The 24822-nt window shown below is 35.8% G+C and overlaps 1 protein-coding gene across 1 annotated transcript in view; it reads left to right on the top strand.

Annotated features, from left to right (window-relative positions):
* The window catches only part of Gabrb2 (gamma-aminobutyric acid type A receptor subunit beta2), a 206791-nt gene that overhangs the window by 162141 nt on the left and 19828 nt on the right, over nucleotides 1-24822 (top strand). Inside the window, exons 7-9 of the mRNA XM_034506297.2 lie at nucleotides 3689-3826; nucleotides 5663-5815; nucleotides 9527-9771. Of these exons, the coding sequence (XP_034362188.1) occupies nucleotides 3689-3826; nucleotides 5663-5815; nucleotides 9527-9771 (536 nt within the window). The remainder of the gene's footprint in view (nucleotides 1-3688; nucleotides 3827-5662; nucleotides 5816-9526; nucleotides 9772-24822) is intronic.

The following is a 24822-nucleotide window of genomic DNA, read 5'->3' as shown; positions in this document are numbered from 1 at the left end:
GGGGTTGGGGAGGGGAGAATGCATTTGTTTTTTACTTGGAACATTTTAGCCTGCTCTAATCAAAATGATGTCAAGACAATTTGGCTTTTGAAGACTGACAGTAGCCAAGAAATATGATTAATGTGCTATATCATCGTGTTAGGTTCCAAAATTGTGGGCATCAATGTGACCCTTAAGTACTTGACTCTTAATTTTTAGGCCTTTAGAAAAGTTCTACAAATGCAGTCAAAGCATTCACTTTTCTAATCATGCAATTTCTGTATCTGCTCATGGAAGCACAAAACAATGGCATTGCAGTTGATGGATTATCAATTTTAAAATAAAACAGAAAACAGAAAGTTCTAGGGGTGGGTATGGGAGGAGCTAAAGGGAAGAACTGAAGTAAATGTAATCAAAATCTGTTATGTGAAATTTGAAAATAAGTAAAATTTTAAATAATAGAAACTCAAAATGTATGCCTTTCCCCATAATGCACCTTTATATGTAAGTATTATTTTTATCATCCTAATTCATACATGAGAAAATAGAAAATTATTAAAAGTAATGTAATTTTGCAAGACATGGGGGAAATATGTGACTCAGAACAACTGGGTAACTAACCTTAAATACTCTTATAAAATTTGAAAATCCATTTGGAAAGTATTTATTTAGTATATAATAGAGGAATTGCCAGGGTTTGTGTGTGTGTGTGTGTCCAAATTGTATAAACACATACACAAATCATTATTATAAATAACTGTCCATTCAAGTCAACATGTTTATTAAATCAATATGTTATTAATGCAATGACTTTACTGAGTGCTTTTGTTCTACCAAGTATTACCTAGCAAACACTTTCAAACATATAGATGTAGTCCTCTGTAATGTTTCCATTAGGGGAACAAATGACAAACAAATCCTATGCTGTGTTGCTAAAATGCCTCCCCTTTTCTAATGAATTCTTCTGTCTATGGATGTGTAAGATTCCCAGTGATGTATGCAAAGATGGTCAGTCCTGAGGAAGGGAGTGAGGAGCAGAAGCTGGAAGGGTCTTCTTTAGCTCAGCCCTCATCCTCTCTATGGGAAACATTTAAAGAGGACTTGCTCCTCTTTTTGCTTTGAAATTGCTTGCTCTTTATTTACATTACAAAATGGGCACTTTGCCTCCTTTAAGCATATTGCATGTTTTATGTTCCCTAGCAACGTTGTACAGTGTGAGAATTCTATCTTTGGGGCAAAATGGCAACATTTTCCTATTCAGTCACTTGCTAGATAGGTGACTTTAAACACATTATGTAATTTTCCTTCATCTTAGTTTTCTATGCCATCAAGTTAGGATAAAAATAATGCATACACAATATGGGCAGTCAAAACTTAAAATAATGTTTATGAATACTCCTCCCCTATAAAAGAATTATTGTAAATATTGATGTAAGTATAGATGAGGTTTTAGTGAAACAAAAGACTATATTTTACCTTGTAGTTATTACCATCCTCTTCCTCATGTGCTAGACAAGTTGTTCTTAAGACTTCCACGTGCTGCCCAAAATATAGTTATTCAGGATGCTTACTTAAAAGCAAAAGCAGGTCCCTAAGTCAAATGGTAAGCTCCACAAGCATCTTATGCTGTTAGGACAATAAAACCAGATTCATTGTTCTTGAGACTTTTGCCTCTCAGTAAAAGGGATGGAATTTACTTCAGTGCCTACCAACCCTTGACTAGATCTATAAGTAGTAATTACTGTTTTCTAAACTCTTTCCATGAGGACTGATTGTTTGTTCTTATTTCACAAATACTCCCTATTCATGCTTATACATGATGAATCCAATTTTAGGATTCATTTCTAAGTACCTGGCTTGATTGCTTCTAAAAACCGCTGCCCTTTCATTGATTGTAAATTACATTTATCAAAGACCCTGAACTACTTCACAACTAAACAATGTGTATAAAGAAGAGACAATAAATTAAATTGTACTTGAGACACCAGTCTGGACCATGAGTTCCCAATATTAGGAAATGTATAACCTTCAAACAAATGGGGTATAAATTCTCTGCAGAGAAATTGTTTATTGTGCCATTGACTTATCGCTTAGAATGTGATAAGATCTTCAAAGTTATTTTCAAATCAAAGTTTTATATCAAAACAGACATTCCATCTTAAAAGATCTCTAGATTAGCTTGTGCTAATAAAATATAACCAATTAAAAGTCCACAATTCTGTTTCAATAGAGAATTGGTGTTTGAAAGTATACAAAAATTTTAAAAGGTTGGCAAAATCCTACATGGTGGGACCAGTCATAGAGATGATCATTAAGACTTAAAACCCCTGTATTTGTTGCACTGAATAAAAATAGAAATGCTACTAAGAGTGGATGAAAATTTAAATGCTCCTAAATTTGCCATCATCAGAACTGAACTGTAGGTTGTACAGAAAATTGAGAAGGTTTGGTAGGTAAAGTACTTGCAGTGCAAGCCTGGGGCTTCCGTTCAAATCCCCAGAACCCACGCAAAACTAGACACAGTGGCTGTTGTCTGTAATCTCGGTATTCTTTTATTGATCATGGTCTTTGTTAGGCTAAGTGTTAAATGGCAGGTATTCTGGTTATCTGTGTCACATTATTTACTAACAAGGCAAAGGCAAGGGTCCTAAATCCTCTTTACTTTGTTTTGCCGAGGTTAAAATTAAGGGACCAATCCCCAGACTTGTAATGTTCAGCTATGCTGCTCCAATAGATTTTTGAAAACATGAAGGTGACATCTCTTCACATGCCATATATAAAGATATAATGCATCTTTTTTTTGCTTCAGGGATATGTTTGTGGCTAGGCTAGATAAGTCTATTAATTATTAATATATACTATGTTCTGTTGCATGAATCTCTGAAAGTACTGTTTATAGTCTAATATATGCTGCTTGTTACACTTAGGGTTTCTGTGCTCATTAAGGTTCATAGATTGGAAGTTTCATTATTACAATATGTCTTTATTATACAAAATTCTTTCACCTGAGAGTATCCAATGATGAGCATCATATGAGACCCATAAATTACCGTTCAATAAAGGAAAGCATAATTTCTGAATGTACTGTGCATTTGTAATACATGCTACCCAGTTAGATCTACTAGAGGATGTTAAAACCAATTGAATTTTGAGGGTTCCAAAGCCTTCAGTGAGAAAATATGAGATTTTTTTTTTTTGAGTTGTGGTATATGAAAAAGTAATTACTCATTTCTTCATGATGACATTTCTGACATGAAATCATTTTATAATTCAAATCATCTGTATTAGAGGGGACTGACTTGACAGCATTTAGCACTAAATTATCCACTTTTGTTCCTCTCTTATCATTTCTTAGGCACAATCTAGGATCATATGATATGTTATCATGTTTCATAGATAGGGAAAGATCCACAACCAGATTGATGTACATCTGTACCCCATGTGCTCCGCTTCCTATTTTTAAGAGGCAGCTTCTGTTTATTTTCCCTAAGTCTTTGACAGTCTCTGTGGGTCTAAGGATACCTCCCTTATGATGAGACTGTGTGAGGTTGAAATGCTTCAGTAGACTTCAAAATGCTTAGATTGATTGCGCCTTCACACATCACACTAACACTGTAGCTTCTCGCACATGCCAATTCAGCTATCGCACGAGTGTTCTTTCTGTATGTTTGTTTCTGTTTTGAGCGCTCATATGTGTTTCTTCTTACAGATGGCTATACAACTGATGACATTGAGTTTTACTGGCGTGGAGATGACAATGCCGTCACAGGAGTGACAAAGATAGAGCTTCCTCAGTTCTCCATCGTAGATTATAAACTCATCACCAAGAAAGTTGTTTTCTCCACAGGTTTGTATCAGCGGGGAGGATTTAAGCAAAAACAACTTTATCCCATTTCTTTTCAGATGGATACCTTGATATGAAGTTGGGGGTGAGGGCAGCAACTCTGTATCCTAGGAACCAGCTGAAAAGAAGCTATGCTACAACTCCTGTTTCTTGAGAGGCTCCTTGTACCATTCAACTGTTTTCTGGAAGGCAGTCTTAAGCAGAGGCTGACCCTTCTCTTCACTGCTCATGTGCCAGAGAAGAGATGGACTTTAGAGATGGAGTGTAGAAAGAGGGAGGAAGAAAAGGCTGACTCAGACTTGGGCATCTTGATTATTTTTTAAATCACTTTTTTAAAAAGCATTATAGTTTGCCAAGGGCAGTTCATTAGTCACCTAAAGACGAAGCATGACATCCTCTAAAGTAAGTAGCCTAGAAGGCCATGTTTTCCTTAGAACATGAGAATTTCATTAGCTTCAGCTTATTGTTAAACTGACATCTTCTAAACACTGAGAAGACACTGACCCCTTTACCTTTAGATCTCAGGCATCTGTGATGTTGTGGATAGCTGCATGAGTTTCTCAACAGATGATGCAGGACAGCATTCATTTGCTAGAAACAACTTCAGTGGAAGTAATAGGCTTGCTGGAATATTCCTCTTCACTTATTGTTTGTTTATTTGTTAGTTTAGTTTATTGTTGTTGTTGAAATGAATACAACAGGCACATAAATAACTAACTCCATCACTGTAGATTTGGAGAATCGCCTTTCTGCCAAGGATTCTGATACCTGGAGAGGTGTAAACCACTTTCTGCAAAAGCCATGTTGTGACTTAGTAAAAATACAAAGTTAACTCTAGCTTAATTGGGGTGGAAAAAAAGCCCATAAGTTTTCTCCAAGCCTGAGGTTTTTTAATCTGTATAACTCGGTGGAAAGGATATCCTTCTGAAAATATTTGAATTGTGTATATACTAAGACCTCTGATGACTTAGCCTAGGAAAACTAAATAACACTTTCTTATAAACAAGAATAAACAGGGAAGCAAGAATATTGTCTTCCCTGCCTTTTACAGTGTGAACCTTTCACACTCTAAGATAGCACACACCTTTATGTCTTCTCAGTAATGTTAACTCCCCAGAACTACACAGTCAAAGGACTCATATTTAAGAAAATTATATTGTTTGGTATTTGGAGGAGTGGAATTGTTTTGTTGGTTCAGTTTTTTTAGGTAGCCTCGTACATACTGAGAGCTGTGTCTTTAGCATGATACTTGTCCTTTGATTTATATCTCATAAATCTTACTTAAAGGTGGTAATTCTCTACATTTTCTTGGGTGACTACTTTAGACTATAAATACAAATAATTTAGTTACTAAGAAAAGAAAAGGCTGTACACAGTAAAAGAAACCTGGGTTCTGATCATAAAATGGAAATGCACCCTATGCTTTCTGAGGATGTTTGTTACTGTCACCAAGGCCTTCAGCTTTATTCTTATATTAAAAGAAGAAAAATTATAAGGTATATGTACTAAGAAAGAGTTGAAATAGAGAAAGCAAGTAACTGTACAAATTGTGTTGTCCTAGCAGTTACAGAAAATTAATATCTTTGATGTAAAACATGAGGCTGATCAGGAAGAGGATATCAAGGGTTCTTTAGTTGCTTGTAAGCACAGGATGCATTCCACACTTGAGTCCTACCGCTCATTAAAACACCTGGGATCTCAGACTAAATTTACAGAGAAATGCCCTTTACCAGTAGCTGAAATTACATTTTAGAGAGAAGTACAAAGTTTTCATGGGCCTTTAATAGAAAGTGCCTTATAAATATTGATAATGATGATGTTCTCAAATTGCCTTTCTAGGTTCTTATCCCAGATTGTCCCTAAGCTTTAAGCTGAAAAGAAACATTGGCTACTTCATCCTGCAGACATACATGCCGTCCATTCTGATTACCATCCTCTCCTGGGTCTCCTTTTGGATTAACTATGATGCTTCTGCTGCACGGGTTGCATTAGGTAGGCCGTTTGCAAATTGTGGAATCCTTTCTCCTCTCTCTCCTCTCTCTCCTCTCTCTCCTCTCTCTCCTCTCTCTCCTCTCTCTCCTCTCTCTCCTCTCTCTCCTCTCTCTCCTCTCTCTCCTCTCTCTCCCTTCTCCCCCCCTCTCTCTCCCTCTCCACCTCCTCCACATGATGTGTGTGTGTGTGTGTATGTGTGTGTGTGTGTGTGTGTGTGGTGTCTCCCCAAACCATGGGTGCCTGTACTTTTTTTACCCAGAATTTTGTGGTGTATAAAACTAGACTTTTCGTATTACAAGAGTTCAGCCATGAGACTTCTATGATCTGATTCAGCATTAAATCAATTAAACACAAATTAAAGCTCTTCCACTTCAAAATTAGTTAACAGCGGAGATGTTGATAATGAAATTGTTTCATCAGTTTGGTAGTCTTATCAAAACATATTTTGTGTAATAATGCTTGCATAATTGCTCAATTTGTCTCCATGCTGCTTCACCTGCAGAATGCTTCCTTTTATCCCCTACCCCAGTATGAAGATGTGCTATATAACAAATGTATAAGTAAACATTTTTCTGATGGTTTATTCATGCATGTAGCGGGCAGGAGACAAGAGTCTCAGATGACAATGCTAGTTCATCCTTTTTAGTCTTGTTCATCTTATGTCTGACTTTGTTTTTCTGTCATAACATCAGATGTGAATAAATCACATTTAGTAAACATTTTATGCAAATTGTATGACCTCTTGCACAGATTTCTCTATTTACATTTCCGACTAATCCCTTTTAAAATTGAGAGTTGTTTGGCTTCATCATAAGATCCCGATTCAGTCATTACACGCATAGAAAGGCCATTCATTTCTCATTCAAAAACATTTGCATCTACCATGTGCTGACACAGCAAGGTACTGAAGATGCATTTTTCCTTTTCTGAAAAATACATTCTAGCAGCAAATATAGATAAGCGTTGTAAGAGCAAGAAAATGGGAGCCTCCTCAATATCCACCAACGGGCCAGATAATGGAAATGTGGTCCGTAGACACAATGGAATTTTATTCAATTGTGAAAAAAATGAAAATTGAGGAAAAGTAGACTACTCTGGAAATTATATTAAGGGCAGTTCTCAGAAAGAAAATTTGCTACATTATTTAAATCACATGCGGATCCTAACTTTGAATGTTTATATGTATAGGTGCATGTATGTGTGTGAATGAAACTGGCAAGGCAATCATGATAGGAGAGAAAGGTATTGTGGAAAGGGAGCAGGGCACCAGACTCCATGTGAAAGCAAGAAGGTGGGCGCTAGGGTGGAAGGCAAAAGTGGGACAGAGGGTTAGAATAGACTTTGGACCATGAGGAGTAACAACATTGTTTGAAAACGTTGTAATAAAACCTAAAATTTTGCACGCTAATTTTCAAAAGACGAATAAAAGGACACTGAAGAGCCACCAAAAGATACAACATAGGGTGAATCTGCAGAGAGAAGCAAGCAAGCATTTTGTAACCATGCCTGGGGGGTGTTACCATGACCAAGGCTGACCTCACACAGAGGTTGTTACAGGAGAAAAGACAAGAAAGAAAGTCAAGATTTAGGTGATGATTGCCCAAACTCCTCCAAAAGATCCTGGGTTAAAAAACCAAAACAGGAATACCGAGGGGACCTGGGATAGGACAATACAGAGAAAAGTCATAGGAAAACATAGTAGGTGATGAGGAACTAAGGAGTCCAGAAGGGAATCAGAGGTGTGGCATAAAACTATCCTTTTACTCCAAGTGAAAGAGAGACATGAGCAGGAAAGTAATAGGACTTAGTTTCAGTTCTATGGGAGTAGTATTAGATGCTGTTAGGTTAGACTGAGATGAATCAAGGGTGGGAGGGAGGAGCAGTGAGTTTCAGAAATGAGTCAAGTCTCTCTCATGTGTGTTCTTAGACTCATAAAAACTACCTGTGTAGACAAACCATAATAATGTCTGTTTAGTTAGCTTTGTGATGCTCTCCCCTAAGCACTGAAAGACTCACTGGAGAAAGATCCACATGTAGTCATAATATCTCAGTGCTGTCTTATGCAGAGCTTAGTGTTCATAAAATGCTAATAAAGAAATGGAAGCAATATACTGTGATTTCATAAAGTAAAACAGATATCTACTGTGTGTCTATTGCACAAATAATTTATTGATGCTTTAAAAGAAATGCTTAAAATATCCTTACATTTGAACCTTTTATTAGGTTACTCAAGCACGTTAGAATAACATTCAGATTAATACTAAAGTCAGCTTTAGTAAGTGTATTATATAGTAATACCTGTTGTACAAATGACAGGGAGTAAAATGAAATTGAAAGTGTCTCAAAATGACTCCTACAGAAGAATATCTGAGGTCTGTAAGGAAACAATGAAAGTCAACTGAGGTTCAGACTTATGTTCAGGTAGCTACTCATTCATGAACTTTACATGAGTTCCGCTAAAAAAAAAAAAAATGGAAATAATTCATGAGACAGGAGTAAAGAAGAAAAATTCACTGGAGAAGTCTTTGGGAAATGAAGTTAAAGTTTTGAGATGTGATTATGGGTTGTTCAGGAGGTGAATGATCCTGAGGGCTCAGATAAAATGGTGTTAGTTCAGCTTTCCATCTGTGTGATATGGCCTCTGTCTGTGCTTTGTCTGTTTTCTTATCACTACAAGTTGGGACTACATCATACCAAGTTCTCTGAACTCCCAATGTTTTTACCTTCCAGTGACAGCTCTGAGACTAACTGCTCTCTACTGTTAGAGATGCCTGCTAACTAGACATGCAATTATAGCCTGACCTAAAGTCACACTTCCAATGAGGACCACTGTAAATGATCTGTGTTTCATATTTGTGTGTGTTTTGTATTCACTTGCCCAATTGAAAATCATAAGCATTCTAGTTTCTGTTTCTTTAACATACATAAACTAGTATGTTATCTGCATTCATAGAACTGTTATCTGTTATTTGTTATCTGTAGAAACCTTTAACCTAGTATTCTTTATTTCTACATTATATTGCATTCCTTCATTCCCATGCTGTTATCAGACTGATTTCTTAAATTCAGTCTATCCATTTTTATGCGTGCCTGTCTCCATGTACCCAACATGGGGGCATTATCATTAATTTAACAGGCTTTCCTTTGACCTGCATTCCTCAAATATATATGTATATATTTGAAGATCTTTAATTTTATTAAAGAGCTGTGAACTCTCTGTAATCCAATCTTTTCACAAAGTTTTCCCACCCATGATGTCCTGGGGTTTGCTGTAACCTTTCATCTCTAGTTGATCTGGTTGATTAGGCAAGACCCACTCATTTTTCAGAAAGCACTTCCCAAAAATCTACATTCTTGACACTGACATATCAGGAATATAAACTATGATTATCTCTATGCTAATTTGCTCCAAATATACACATGGAGTTTAATATTCAATCCACATTTCCAATTCTCTTTTTCATAAACAAATATGAATAGAAAAATATAATTAAAGAATATTTTCTATAACAATTCATGTTCACTGTAAGTTAATTTACACATATTTTCAGGAAGAGTCACTAGGCTGATTTATAATAAATCTCTATCAAATAGATAATTATGTATAAATAAGCTAGCTTTTCCGGTTATTATGAGAATGGTAAGGAAATATGAATATTATTACTCTAATTTTTATTCTCTTGTTTTCTTTCTTTCTTTTTTTCTTTTCAGGAATTACAACTGTCCTAACGATGACCACAATCAACACCCACCTCCGGGAGACTCTCCCTAAAATCCCCTATGTAAAAGCCATTGACATGTACCTAATGGGGTGCTTTGTCTTCGTCTTTATGGCCCTTCTGGAATATGCTTTGGTCAACTACATCTTCTTTGGGAGAGGACCCCAGCGCCAAAAAAAAGCAGCTGAGAAAGCTGCTAATGCCAACAACGAGAAGATGCGTCTGGATGTTAACAAGGTACACTTACAGAGAAATGATCCTTGTTGCTTAAACTCAGAGGAATCCTGCAGAACTTGATGGAGTTGTTATGACATAGGAATACAGGGCATAGGGAGCAAAAGTGTAATTTTCTTCCAAAATTCCACAAATGATAAGTGAGGGGCAAAATAAGCTCCCCAAACATATCACCCAACTCTTGGACACCCTTTTTTTTTTTAACACAAAGGATACTCAAACTTCCACACAAGCTATTTTCCTATGTATGAAAATCACATAATCAATTTACATTTCTCTAAATTTACTCACTTGTTCAAATTTATTAGAAAAGAAAAATTTATTTTATCTTACTCAATAGTGCTTGCCAGTACCTGACCTTAAATATAAAATAAAATCGCGATCATTAAACTGTTGCTTATACTAAATGAAAGCTCTCTGAACCTTAGATATACATTTTCTTTGGTTTAAAATACAAATAAACAAATTTAGAAATATGTTAATGACCTACTAACAAAAACCTGAGATTTTCCCACTCTGAGTAATCAGAAAGATGGGAAGAAGTAGAGAAAAGTAGAGTCATTTTTTTCACGTGATGCATGTTTGCTTAGAGCCTTGCTCGTACTTTTATGCCAGAGCACTTTATTGCATAAAGCCCCCATCTTCATTAAGTGAAGCAGGATCAAAGACTTCCTACCTAAGTTTGTTTATACAGTGGTTTGTTTGTTTATTTATTTGTTTGTTTGTTTGTGTTTCTCTTGAAGTTAGTTTTTCATCCCAGTGATTTTAAAGACTGAATCCTGGGTCCCTCCTAAGACTGGGCATCATACATGTATAAGTTCATTGGGTTATTCTTATTTGGAACCCATTTTAGGAATTATCTCTTTGAGGGATTTGGGCAGCAGTCTCAATGGAGGTGAGCTTTTTGGATCTAAATGTAATTTCACCTGGCTCACTGTTGTAGAGATTTCTGCCTGAAACAGAATAAATAGGAAGATATTTCTTCATATTCCATGTTTGAACTGTTTGAGTTAAATGTTTTCATTAACATCTGTCCTAGTGTTTATGGAATAACATAGAATACAGAACTCATTAAATAGCTTATATTGATGTCCTGGGAAAGAGAAAATGTGCTTAAACTCTCTGTACTTATTAACCATAACAATAATTAACTAGGACACTGACATCTTAATGTCTTCAACTTCATTTTAATTTCAAGAAGAGAGCTCAAGCAATCTCCACCATGGAAATTTACTTGTAGACAAATTCATGGAAGGTTGAGGTCATAATCCCAACTTAACCACAGGTCTTATATTTTTTTTTTCTAGACTATTTTTTAAATTAAAAAACTTATTTCTCAAAGATGATATTTATGATGATAAATTTTATATGTCATCTGTGCAAGCCAATAAGCATGGGGTCTATAAAATGTCCATTTATTCTCAGGGCTTGGGTATTCTGTAGCTGCAGGCTATAGGATGCTAGATAGCAACAGCCAACCTATTGTTATGCGTTTTCCAGGTTGACAAATGAGAGTACTGTTAAAACCCGCTTCATGATTCACCAGATAGAGTATCCTAAGTAAAGAAAACAAAAGAATAATAAATAAAAGTGTCTCCTAGGACTCAGAGTTGGAAATGAGTTTAAACAATTGCCTGATGCAAGTCCGACTTAATAAGATAACATCTGATCCCTTTTTACCTTCATCTACCTGATCTTTTTTTATACTAATTTGCATTTAAATGATAAATTTAAGACTGAGGCAGTGAAGATTTTCAATAAATGGAACCTAAAGAGCCTTACAAAGTCTTAAATTCAATTGTTTCCAGATGGAAGCAGGGGAAAGCTCATGGAGTAGGCACTTTATGATAATGAAAAGCCCGTCTTCCTGGCTGAGGGTGGGCACAAGGAAGATCATAGCAAAACGAGCAACACAGAAAATTGGTACTTTCTAATACATTGTTGGTTTTCAAATTGGGGAATTTTGTCCCATAGAGAGGTTGTGACAATGCCTAGAGACATTTTTGTTTGTCACGCTAGGAGATGGTGGTTGCTACTGGTATTCCATGTGTGGTACCCAAGGATGTCAGTAAACTTCCCACAGTGCCCAGGTTAGCCTATCCAAAGATAAAGAATCATCTTGCCCAAAGTACCCAACCCTCTTACTTCAAACATGAGAGACGGAACTCCACAAATAATACATTTGAGTTGGGTTTCATATGGTTTGACTATTTTTTGATTAGCAACCACTCCCCCCAAAAGATATCAAACACCATTCCACATCAAATTTTAAATCAATCAGGTTTCTTTGACCATATATGACAACAGAGTCAACCTGTCTTACCTTCAGTATTTTATCTATTAATTAAACAAGGTCAATTCTTTTCTCATAGTGTTATTATGAAGATATTACGTGAAGATTATTATGATACTGTGAAGGGAGGGTAAGAGAGTCCTCGTTACCTAACAACCATTCATTAATAATTATGTATTAATAAAATTGATAGTCTTATGTATGTTAAGCATTATTGCTTTCACAGTCAAATAGGCTAACTGCATACCTATCCTTTGATTTTATATTGTTCAACATCCCCAAAGTATAGTACCTAAAATAGAATGTATGTCAAGAATTACTATGACAACAATGGAATGAGTTTTTCAGTGATTATTAGCTATACAATCTACATAAAAACAATTGTTTCAAGTTCCGCCAGACATTTTATAGGGCAGAACATTTGGCATCCTAAGTAGATTAAGATAAAAAAAAAGATGCCCACGTAGCATTTCAGTTACTGACTTTTCTTTCACCCAGCACAAAAGGTCAGAGACGAGATCCACACTGAGTTCTGATTATGTAATCCTTTCTTTTGTGTCAGTATCACGCATAATGCCACTATTTCTTATCAGAAATGTCCCTTCTTTTCAACTGTAATTCTAAGGTTATTTCCCCCCACACCCCAAGATTAGACACATAATCAGCTAAGTATTGTTATCTCTCGTAACAAAAAAATGAATCAGCTGCTAGGAGAAGGATTAGATTTTTTTTACTGCTTTGATGACTTCCTAAAGAGGGAAGAACTATATCTGATCAGCTGTGGTGATTTTTAAACTGCAGTGTCCCAAGGTCAAGGTAGGATGAGATGGGAAAGGTCAAAAGGAGAAACATACAGTTACTTTCATATTTTCTTTTTTCTCTTTATCAGTTCTAATTTTTTTGAAAATATTTTTCAGCTTTTAAAACACTTGCCATTCTGCCCTTTAAGTAAATCAGAAATGAAAGTCAATAAGGAAAACATGACTTAGCCACAATTGCATAAGAAAGTGAACCAAGGCCCCCAGACCTACTCTGGGAGTGGTCAGCCACATGTAGTGTACATTCCACAATGCTGACCAAAACAAAGGAAAATTGCAACTCTCTTTCCACATTAGTTCGTCTGAGCAATCAGTTCATCAGTTTACTTAATCTAAACCCAGCAACCTCCACATGAAAGTCTATAGCCGAGTGTTTCTTTCACCTGCCCTGATGTAACATTCTAAATGGCAGAACACTTAATTTAAAATCAACTTCAAACCAACATAAGCCCTGATGATATTTTCCCAAATGTCCTTTGTGGTAATTTAAAACATAGAATAGCTTCCAAAAATAAATAATGAGAAAAATATGCAAAATCTATCTTGATGTGAACAAAACCTGTTTGCTCATGTGTGATAGATAGATTGATGATAGATAGATAAATAGATAGATAGATAGATAGATAGATAGATAGATAGATAGATAGATAGATAGATAGATGATAGGTGATAGGTATATGATTGATAGATGATAGATAGATGAGTGATAGATAGGTGATAGCTGATAGATGATGGATAGATATAGTGTGTGTGTGTGTGTGTGTGTGTGTGTGTGTGTGTGTGTGTGTGTGTGTGTTTCCTGATAGAATTTGCTTTTGGTTAATTTTCCCTCCCTGTTTTTCTCATGACTAAAGTTTTCAACTCATCACTTTCCCAGCTTTAGGCTTTATGTGGCTTCCTGACTTCTTTTTCTGCCAGTTGCTAAGTATTTGCATATTTGAGAATCTAGTCATTCTTGCCTTTTCTGTCTTGGTTATTGCATACTTGAAATCCCTCCAAAGTGCTTTTCATATTGAGAAACCTACAGCCATCAGTTTTCTAAATAAAACTCTTCCCAAAAGGATCCCCATTTGATGCTATTTGCACTGGGGTGTTGACTCTGTATCCTCCTCATGCCTTTGAGGAATCTTTTGTAATGCAAAGCTCCTAAGACCTTTTCAATGTATTCCTCCAGCTTAGAATTAACTATTAAAATTCTTTTGAAAATCAACTAATCAGCATTCTCCCATTCTTCATTAGAATTGGTCTTTTTCTTTATGTTTCCTGAAGACCAATAGTGTTGATATACACCCAGTTCACCTGAACTATAGATGTCCATCCGTCAACTTAAATAGCCCATTTTCTACTTTGTCTTCCAGATATTTTATAAAGATATTAAACAAAATGGGACCCAGTATCGATCCTTGTGGGACCCTACTGGAAACCTCTCCCCAACTAGACGGACTACCAATTACGATTTCTCTCTGTATACGGTTAGATAGCCAGTTTTTAATCCATTTATTTCTATTTCTGTTTGGCACAAATTTGTTTAACTGTTCCCGTTAACCTAACTTTTGGCATCTCTGGAAATAATCCATAGGCAGGAGTTCACAAGGATGAACACATCTTAATCTAAGAAGCATGTCCTCTGAAGACCTACTTGAGTCTTCAATATAATAAAGCTGTGGTGGGCATAAGCCTTAAGAAATTGTTGCAGCTGGGCAGTGGTGGCGCACGCCTTTATTCCCAGCACTTGGGAGGCAGAGGCAGGAGGATTTCTAAATTCTAGGCCAGCCTGGTCTACAGGACAGCAAGGGCTACACAGAGAAACCCTGTCTCGAAAAACAAAACAAAACAAAACAAAACAAAAAAATTATTGCAGTATTAGAGAGCAAAGCAAGCAGATTGCATTTAGATATGCCTATTGTCTGTATAGAGATTGTGCTTTATCATGATGAATCTTGGGTTTTCTTGGTTTTGTTGTTGGGTGGTTGGAACAGCTGATTGAAGAGAGAGTTAAACTTTTCTTCATCTTTTGTTGTTTGGAATATGGGAATTCAGAATCTTTACTTTCTGCCCAATATTATTTTATTTGTAACTAGGATTGTTATATGTGCATCAAGTCCTTGCTTTATTAGTATTTATTTTCTAACTAAATATTATTTTGGCAGGTTTGGCACTATTATCATGAGAGATAAAGCAGTAATTGGAAGTATTCCTTGTTGAAAACTTGTGATTAACCAAATCTTACTCTATTTGTTTATTAATACTTAGAGTTGAGATTTGAATCCTCATGTGCCTATGACATTCATTGGCCAACAGCCTATCTTATTCCCTTCTGAACGAGAGGAAGAGAAGGAACACATTAATACTCAGCCTTCCACCTAGTCATCCACCACGAGTCCATTGACACTTTTGGTTTTGTGTCTTAATATCCATTTCCTAATGGGGATAAATTGATACTGAGTGCTTTTCATCCATTTGTGTGAGGACTTGATGCCCAGTGGGTTCCTATATTGTGTTTTCTATCTCATTCTCCCTTAATCTGATGACAGTGACTTCATAAGTCTTGACACTTTATTCTTTGGCCTTTGTACAGAAGCACAGATTTGGGTGATATATTAGATGGTGCCTTGGTTTGTTAGGTCATTGCTTTGCTAAATTTTATAGCTTGTTAAGTATTTATCTAAGAAGTGGCTATAGGTTCTGGGATTAGAGTCATTTGAGAGTTTGTCAATAATTGTTTTAGTCTTAATGTCTTCAAAATTCTGGAATCTATGATGTCCGTGCTTTGAGGCTATCATCAGTATGTTGTTTCTATTGTGATTTTTAAACTTCAGTAAATCTTGCTGAAAGTAGACTGGTTTCATCCAGCAACACTTTGGGAAGAATGGTAATCATTTTGAATGAAACATGACAGAAGTTGGTATTTATTATAAAAATGTTTGAAAAATGTTGCATTTTTTAAAAAAAATTAAAAAAAAACAAATTAAACCATTATGATTAGTTTATTAGATAAAGCACTAAGAAAATTTAGAACATCTGCTCACTTTGAGAATATTTTGAAGAAATTTTGCCTGTTGTGTGTCAAGTTCAAATGATGGATTGAAACAGTTAATAATCTATGACCCAATGATCAAGACTCTTGTTTTTCAAGATCCTCTGTTACATATACCATGTTAAAGAGAATGTTCAGCAATATACATTGAAGTATGGAGTTTAATGTTTTTCTCTGGGTTGTGTGTGTGTGTGTGTGTGTGTGTGTGTGTGTGTGTGTGTCTTTTCCCAGATATGTGTTTGTTCTCTCCTCTGAATCTTCATTTTAACTTTGTATTTAGAATTTTAAACATAAATTAACATTCAACAATTTAAATAATGATTTTTTATTAAAGATGTAGTATGCTAAATAATCAAGATGTTTCTGGCAATCACAAGAGGCAGGAGAAAGGTTATAAATTCTAGGCTCAGACTGAAATGGATCCATATTCTGGTCTTGTCTTTCTGAGATGTGTGGCATTGGATATTTTAATGTTTAAGGTTTTTGATGGGCACTGAAGTCATTGTGGAGATGCTAATATGGGTGAGATAGTTATACTAAGGTCATACATAACCAAACAAAGAGTACTCAATTAAAATTGGCTAAGAATATTGGAATTGTGGCAGAGAAGATGTATCTTTTTAAAGTTTTTAAACAATGGTAAACATCTGTATCACCATATGCATATATAACCATTATTAACTCTGCCTTGGATTCATGCTTAGTGATATTCTTTTATATAGATTTGTAATGTTCTACCATTGAGTGGATTGCTAGTTTTCACATTTTCAAATATGGATCAAATTAATGGCAATGTTTTAATGAATGCCAAATCGTAATTTACTACACATGTATTCAACATGCATGCAATCCTAGATGTGTAAATTGTTCCTGAGGTGTGTCTACTATAAATAGCTATAAAAATAAGCCTTATATTGCTGGAATGCTTGAATACTGTTATCTCTTAATACAGAAAATGGATTTTATTTTTCACCCAGAATGAACCTAAATTAATTAATATCTATTTACATGTCACTTTCTATAATGGCCTATATGTAGTTTGTTCAGATACTGGTACCATATAGGAGTGTACTGTATGTACATTTCACCTCTAAAATAAGAAACAAATAAGCAAACAAACAACAACAACAAAAACCAGAACATACATGTTTTGCTATGACCAATTAAGTATTAGAGAGATTGACGCATAAAATAATTTTAGATTCATTTTATTTTCTCTATGTCTAAAACATCCTAAAGAATAAACCATAAATTGAAAAGTAAAACAAACAATAAAAAAGAATACTTATAAGCTGAAGCTCTGAATAGCAAAGATGTACAAACAAAGCAAGAGTTAATGTAAGCAAAGTTCAGAGAAATCTACCCAAGCTGTAGATAGGCCAACAGGAAAACCAATAGCAACATTCAAATTAAGATGGAGAATGCAAACAAGGAAACAACATAGAAACCGTAGAAAAAGTTTGGACAAAAAACAGTTATAACTGAGAAAAAATTACATCTCAGGATTCACTTTTATGATAAAATCTTCTATGAATATCACAATGGAAAGGGAAAAAAAGTTTAGAAAAGAGAGCAAGTCTAGATTAAAGGGAGAAACTGGGCTTAGTGGATTAAGTACTGTAGCCAAGGCTGATTACTTGAGTTTAATCCCAAGATCCATGTAATACAAGAAGAAAAATGATTTCTATAAGTTGTCCTTAGATCACTTCAGACAAGCATGCACCTGAACACATGCACATATACAAATTCACACACACACACACACACACACACACACACACACACATACACACACACGAATCTGAAAGCAAAGTGTGATCTGTCTAGAAGCTACAAATAACTGTGTAAAGAATGTTATATTTGTGTTAACTAAAACTAATAGATATAAAAAGGTAACCTTGACTAAAAAAAAAATCTAGTCCATAAACTTTCCACAATAAATCCTTTCAAACATTGAAATGTAGTTACCTTTAGTGATACTAAAATTCTTGTTGGACATAGCAAGAAGGAAACCTTCAAGTGATTTGGATGCTCACTACAAATAAGTGATAGCAAACCCCTATTAAAACTCTATACAGTAAACCATAGATCTGCTTCAATAATGAATATCAATGGCAGGGAAAAGGGATTGAATAGATATATCCAGAGAAGGCTCACAGCTAACTTTAAACTGTATGTTTCCTTGAAGTATGCAAATAATATGCATGAATTGAAAGACAAAAAGTTCCCCTGACCATAGACATCAAAAAAGACTGCTCATGAAGCTTCAGCATTTATTCTTGGCTGTAAATGAAGCGTAACTTGTTAAACCAGAGATCAATTAGATCTCTAAAAGAAGTAAGGCTTAGTCCAATCGTCTTCAATTTAAAAACAAAGATCAGCCTTGTCAAGCTCCTGAAGTTAGAATGGAACACAAATAATATGAATATGAATACTTCTCTTTTTGATTCTCTGTCCCACAAATTACCCATGGCTTGAGATCAGTATTTCCATTTTGGTCAAACCTCATGAATGGCATATATAGCTTGATCATGCTAGCCCCTTTTGTCCTGGGAATACTTTTATTCCTGCCCATCAGGTTAAAGCTTGTTTCTAACAACAGCAACATGTTGGTAGCCAAACTACATGACTTGAAACTGAAAATGGACCCCCAGACAGAGTTATTAATTTAACAGGCTGGCAAGCCAAGGACTGGTAGAATTCTGCACAGAGCCTTACCAACCTAAGATAGAAGTGCATTGCTTTTGATAATGTATATTCCATGACAGGTAAGAAAGGCCAACCTAAGATAGAAGTGCATTGCTTTTGATAATGTATATTCCACGACAGGTAAGAAAGTTGTCAGAACCACCTAAGACAGGCTAAGTCTGGTTTATGCAATAAAAAAGTGGGAGATGTGGAGAGCTTTTGGGGCTGCCTGGCAGGAATCTGACATTGGCCAAGGACAAGGAAATGGACTGCAAGCAAGGAATCTGACATTAGGCTAGAACAAAGAAGTAATTTCAGGCAGAAATCTAAATCTTAGCTAGAACAAAGAAGTAATTTCAGGTAGGAATCTAAATCTTAAGCTAGAACAAAGAAGTAGGCTTCAGGCATGAAAATGACTTTGGACTATGACTGGGAAGTAGGCTCAGATAATTTTGGACATCCTGATAAGCACTTAGAAATAATGATCATAGGAGTGATCAAGGGACTATTTACTGTCTTGCTTGTTCTTTGACTATTTGTGTTTATTATCTTGCTTGTTCCTTGACTATTTGCATCTATTGTATTGCTAGACCCTCAACCTAGAACTGACCTTAATACTTGAATAAAATTTAAAATGGCATAAAAGCAAAAAAGGAGGAGAGGGGATGGGATGGGTGTTAATGGAGGAGGAGGAAATAAGGAAAAAGAATAATATCTGAAATGTATATAAATAAAATATCTAATAAAATGGGATTTTTTCCGGAGAAAACTCTGTAAGAATTAGGATATTTCTTAAATAAAAGGAAGAACAGAAAATATGTGTCCCATGAGCAGTTCTGGGAATCAAGAGCTGGCATCAAATTTTTACTAACCACCTTTCTATTAATACTAAATTATTTCATACAAAAATTACAATGTTTCCAGCAAGTTCCTTCTCATATTCCTAAGGAAATTCAGGATTGTTACAGCCTCCACTGCAAAGAGCTATGCTAGGTAGCCTGATAGTTATTTAATTTTGGCAAAGGGTATCTAGGGAGACATAACAAAACTGGGCCCTGACATGATTTTTGAAATCTCCCTTGACAATAAACAAGCTATCTGTTTTCCTCACAACACTTCTACCAGCTCTGACTGCAATTATTTCTGGAAGTTGGACAAACTCCAGCAGGCCTCCTCTCTAAGTCAACGGATACCTGTGTTGACTGTTTAAAGAGGATTTAGGGCTGAAAATCTGAGTCAGGGAAGGGGAAGCTAGCCCTTCTCAGCTGCCTCCTGAATAGCAACCTGTAATATCAAGTTCTCTCATGCAAACATTAGTTCATGGAGTATTTTACATTTCCTTGGGTCAGGAACAGGATTATTGTTATTGTCCATACTTATGAAAAATATAATATGATAATGCAATTCATGTATACAGTGTGTTCTGTTTAAGTTCGAATAATTACTGTTTAGTTAATTAATATTTTAATACATTTTATAATTTAATTCTAGAAACCTTCTGGTATTTCTCTTTTTGCTTTTCCTACAATATGCAAGAAGATCACAAATTGGTCAGATACTGTGGTATAAAGTATTAGAGCTCCCTTTTATCTACAGATATTACCCATTATCCAGCTTATTTCTATTGCCTCCTACACCTCACACCTTCATAGTCTTTACATGTCACAGTTCTTTAATTAGATGGACTATGATTAAGGCTCAGGGATTTTTTGAGAATACTGGCCTACTAAAACCAAACACATGAGTTTTTCCCCCCTAACAAGTTCTCAGCTACACTTTGTTCCTCTTCTAATAGCCTTTGGCAGGCTAGCATGGAATAGCTCACAAAGAATACAGATTTGGACAGAGCATCATGAATGTGATGATTGTTCACTAATATTTACCAAATGATTACTCCGAGAGAATAAAATTATTTATTTTGATGGCTTAAGGGTACAGAAAGTTCTAGCTCGATGAAACAAGTTTCACCTTGGACTAGAGACAGCCCATAGCTCAAGCCCCAAGACTTGAATTTTAGCAGTATGTGCATGGAGAGCTTCAAAATCCCATTTGCACAGAAAGACTTGTAGGCCTGCCATGAGATTGTGATCTTAAGAATTATAGCAAAAGACAAGTAGAAAGTTCTTGGAAGAGAAGCTGGTATTTCCAAGTGGTCACTGTGACTAGTTTTTGGAGAAGAGGAGAACAGAGTTTAGAGTGTTTTGTGATGTTAAAGATTTGCTTATGAATTCAGTGCTATCATTTCATTGGGTCTACTGGGCCTTCCTATGGTTCCTGTAAGATGATTCTAATACTTTTGGAACTCAGAATGTACTGTACATTAGTTCATTGAGTATATAGATAATGTATGCTATTCAGTTTCACAGGAAGAAGATGCTGCATTCAGACATATGCTCAGGTAAAACATTACAGAGTAAAATGTAAATTTTAATTCTAAGAATAAAATCAAAAATAGGACTAAGTTGTTTTTTTGTACAGCTTGGATAAATGAATCAGGCATGCAAGAACAGCATTTTATTCTAGGGCGACAACAGAAGGATCTTCTCATTATTAACAAAAAGACTAATCTATAAATAGAAGTGACCAGTCCAAGGTTACACAACAATTAGATTGCCCCCTTCATAGCACTGTCTTCAATCCCATGAGTTAAAAGCGCATAATAATTTGATCTGCATGGCACCTTAATCTCTTCTTTCCAATAATAATAATAATAAAAAAAAAAATGCCTCTAAGAGAAGTGACTACACAGGACAGCATTCTGACGGAAGAGAAACCATTCTACTCTGAGTTTGGACCACTCTGCAGAAATGGGCAGTTATTTAAGTTATAAATATTGATGTCTCTTAAAAGCTACTACTCACCAAGAGCAATGAAAACTCAGAAGTCAGGGAATTCAACTACTTGAATCATCTCCTGTTCTCCACTACCCCAAAACACATCTACATAGAGGGTCACCTTTAAGCCACAACATTTCAATCCCTAATATGCTAATAAATAACTCTTATCTCTATTTTGAGCTTATTAGGTCAGAATTTCTGATTGCCCAAGAAGGTCAATTTTACTTGCTCTATAAACCCTTTAGTTCCGAAAAAAAAAAAAAAAAAAAAAAAAACCCACAGATCTGATAAGTAAAGAAATTCATTTTCATATTTCATAACATAAGAGACTAACATGCAATTTGAACCTGGGTTCTTTGGCTTTGAAAAATTTTAATATTTGACCCAGAATGCAGATATGATTTTCTCCTTTGGGGAAATATCAGGACATCAGATGAGCACAGTGTTCTGCCATATATTCTAAATTTATATATTTTTTCATTCGTTTCCTTGCTCTGTTTTAGAGTTTAGCAGCATATACTATTTACCATCATCTTCAAACCTCCAAGCTAGGGAAAATTGGGTGTTAGAACTAGGACAGAGATATTTGACAAGGCCCTGTCAGATTAACAGCAGTACTCCTAAGGAAGATAGTCCTTAGGAGTCAGAGTAGAGGGTGCATTTGACAAGTGTTCACTAGGGTAATTCACCATGTAATTGGCCAAATGCACAAAAACCATTAGACCACAGCTGAGAAAGAAATATTTGGCTGTTGTACAGTTTATAGCTCCCTCTGTAGCTCACTTTTTCCTGGAGGGTTTATACAGAGAGCCTCACTTATGAGTGAGTAATCCACATGCTTGAGTCAGGAATAGCATATGCATGCATATTTTCAGAGCCGCCTAAAAAAAAAACAAAAAACAAACAAACAGATATCACTGAAGGTCAAGTAGCATGGTTAGGGATAGATGATTTATCCCAGTTTCTTTCAATTTTTAATATGCATTCAAGTAGCCTAAGGATCCTAGTAGATTACAAACTCTTAGTCGGTCATGACTAAGACTTGAGATTTTGTAATCTCCACACACTTTCCAGTGGTGCCAAAGCAACTGATCTATGGTTCGTAAGGAAATAGAAAGGTCTAGCTGAGGGAATGCAAGTGAGTACTCTGGATATCAATTCTGCATGACTCATAGCTGTTGTCTTGAGAGCTACGTTGAGGATGCTGCAATTGAGTCCAGGACCAGCTGGTCCATTAGCATTGCCTATGATATACTTAAGAGTAGACAGCAGCATCACCTCTAACAATTCTCTCATGTAACATACAGAAGCTGAAACTCAGAGATTTACTCAGGATCCCATAGAAGCAAGTAAGTTCTTGGGCTAGGACTATATAAAGCTAGAATGCATGCCTAGATATTCTCTCTCTCTCTCTCTCTCTCTCTCTCTCTCTCTCTCTCTCTCTCTCTCTTTCTCTCTCTCTCTCTCATATTTTAATCACAGATTGCATGTGAATCTGTTTTAAAATAACTTTTCTTTCACTTCTGTAATTGTCACAGAATCTAATTTGGATTCTTAAAGCCAGGGAACTTAGTGTAACTGAGTCTCTGAAACAACTCTGAGACTTTCACTAAAGAGCCTCACTTGTCTTTAGCTATCTTGTTTGTGAAATTAACAGACACCACACACCTAATCTTTCAAGTTCACTCTGATGTTGTAGAACTAAAAGATCTGAATACACATTGTATTTGTTTAAGTGAATTAAATAAATTCAGAAAAATTTATTTAAAATGTTGTGAGATATCATTACATTTTCCTCAAAAGATTACTACTTTTAGCCCTGCAGGTTACAATCCCAGCACTCAGGAAGCTGAGTCAGAAGGATAGCTGGGAGTTTGCGATTAGCCTAGCTTACGTAGTAAATTCTAGGTCAGCCTGGGCTACAGAATAATGACTTGCTTCAAATACACACACACACACACACACACACACACACACACACAGAGAGAGAGAGAGAGAGAGAGAGAGAGAGAGAGAGAGAGAGAGAAACACACAGAGAGACAGAGACAGAGAAAGAGGTATGTACATACATGCACACACTTATCAAACTATGAGTCAAATTTTATCTGAATAGACTGCTAATTATTATAATGAAATTCTTCTGGTTTTCTACCACTACTTAATGAAAATAAAGCAAGAGAAAGGGAGGTATCTAGCCAGACAATCCCAAGTCTTACTCGGAAATATCTTCTTATGATATAAGACTTCCATGTTAGCAAAAAGATTTCCTATTTCCTCTTTCTTGCCCAGAAAGAGAGATGGACATTCCCTTTGTATACTAGGCATGAGTCTCCCTTGTCATAGACCACTTTATCTTTTCAATTGCAGCACCAATTACTGCCAAGAGGAAGGGGGAGGAGTAACAAGTTTGGTTCAAAGCCATCAGTCTCAAAATGGGAACAGGAAGTTACTGCTACTCTGTTAGAGAGGGAGTATAGATTCATCTGGAATCTCTACTAAAACACTACAGAGAAAACATTTTTAAAATAGTGTTGTCTGACCAAGTGAATCTGTAAGTCTTCTTTCTGTGGGTTGTACACATTGCAAGTTATTAGTGCCTTAAAAATGAGGACCATTTGTTATTGCCCAATCACATGCCAGACAGGCTGGTGGATCTACTGTGATAGTGAGCTTTCCATTGTTGTAAAACCTCATCTGAAACAAATCAATGTAAAAGAACAAAAAGGTTTATTTGTCTTACAGTTTTACAGGTTTGATCTACACCTCCTTGCTCCCATTGCCAGGAGGAACATCTCAACATCATGCTTAAAGCAACTATGCATAGTCAGGATGTTTTAAAAAGCTATAAATAGAAAAAAAAGGAGGGGCACAAAGACAGTGATTCTCAACCCTCCTAATGCCATGGCCCGTTAATACAGTCCCCCCGACGATGCTGTGGTGACCCCCAGCCATAAAATTATTTTCTTTGCTACTTTGTAACTATAATTTTATGCATTACAGGTCACTATGAATGGTAATGCAAATAGCTGAGTTTTAAGATGGTCTTAGGCCACCCCTTTGAAAAGGTTGCCCTACCTTCAGAGGAGTTGTGAGTAATAAGTTTAGAAACACTTCACTAAGGCATCAGCATCCCCTTCATGAATATGCCCACGATGGCCTAGAACCTCCTAGAATGCCACACCTCCTAAGTCTTCCAGTGTTTCCTAGTAGCATCACAGGCTTCATTCTAAGCCTTTAACATGTGGGCCTTAGAAGGACAGTAAAGATCCAAATTATAATATTTCTTAAATAGTATAAATCAATACTAAAATAATGTCAAAATACCAGTCGTGTCCTTAAGTATTAGTATTAGTACCTCATTTTATATTGTATTAGTTCTTC

This window comes from Arvicanthis niloticus, chromosome 6 (assembly GCF_011762505.2).
Source record: "Arvicanthis niloticus isolate mArvNil1 chromosome 6, mArvNil1.pat.X, whole genome shotgun sequence".
NCBI lineage: Eukaryota > Metazoa > Chordata > Mammalia > Rodentia > Muridae > Arvicanthis > Arvicanthis niloticus.
The sequence above is the reverse complement of the archived record's forward strand: the minus strand, read 5'-3'. Positions and strand labels throughout refer to the sequence as shown.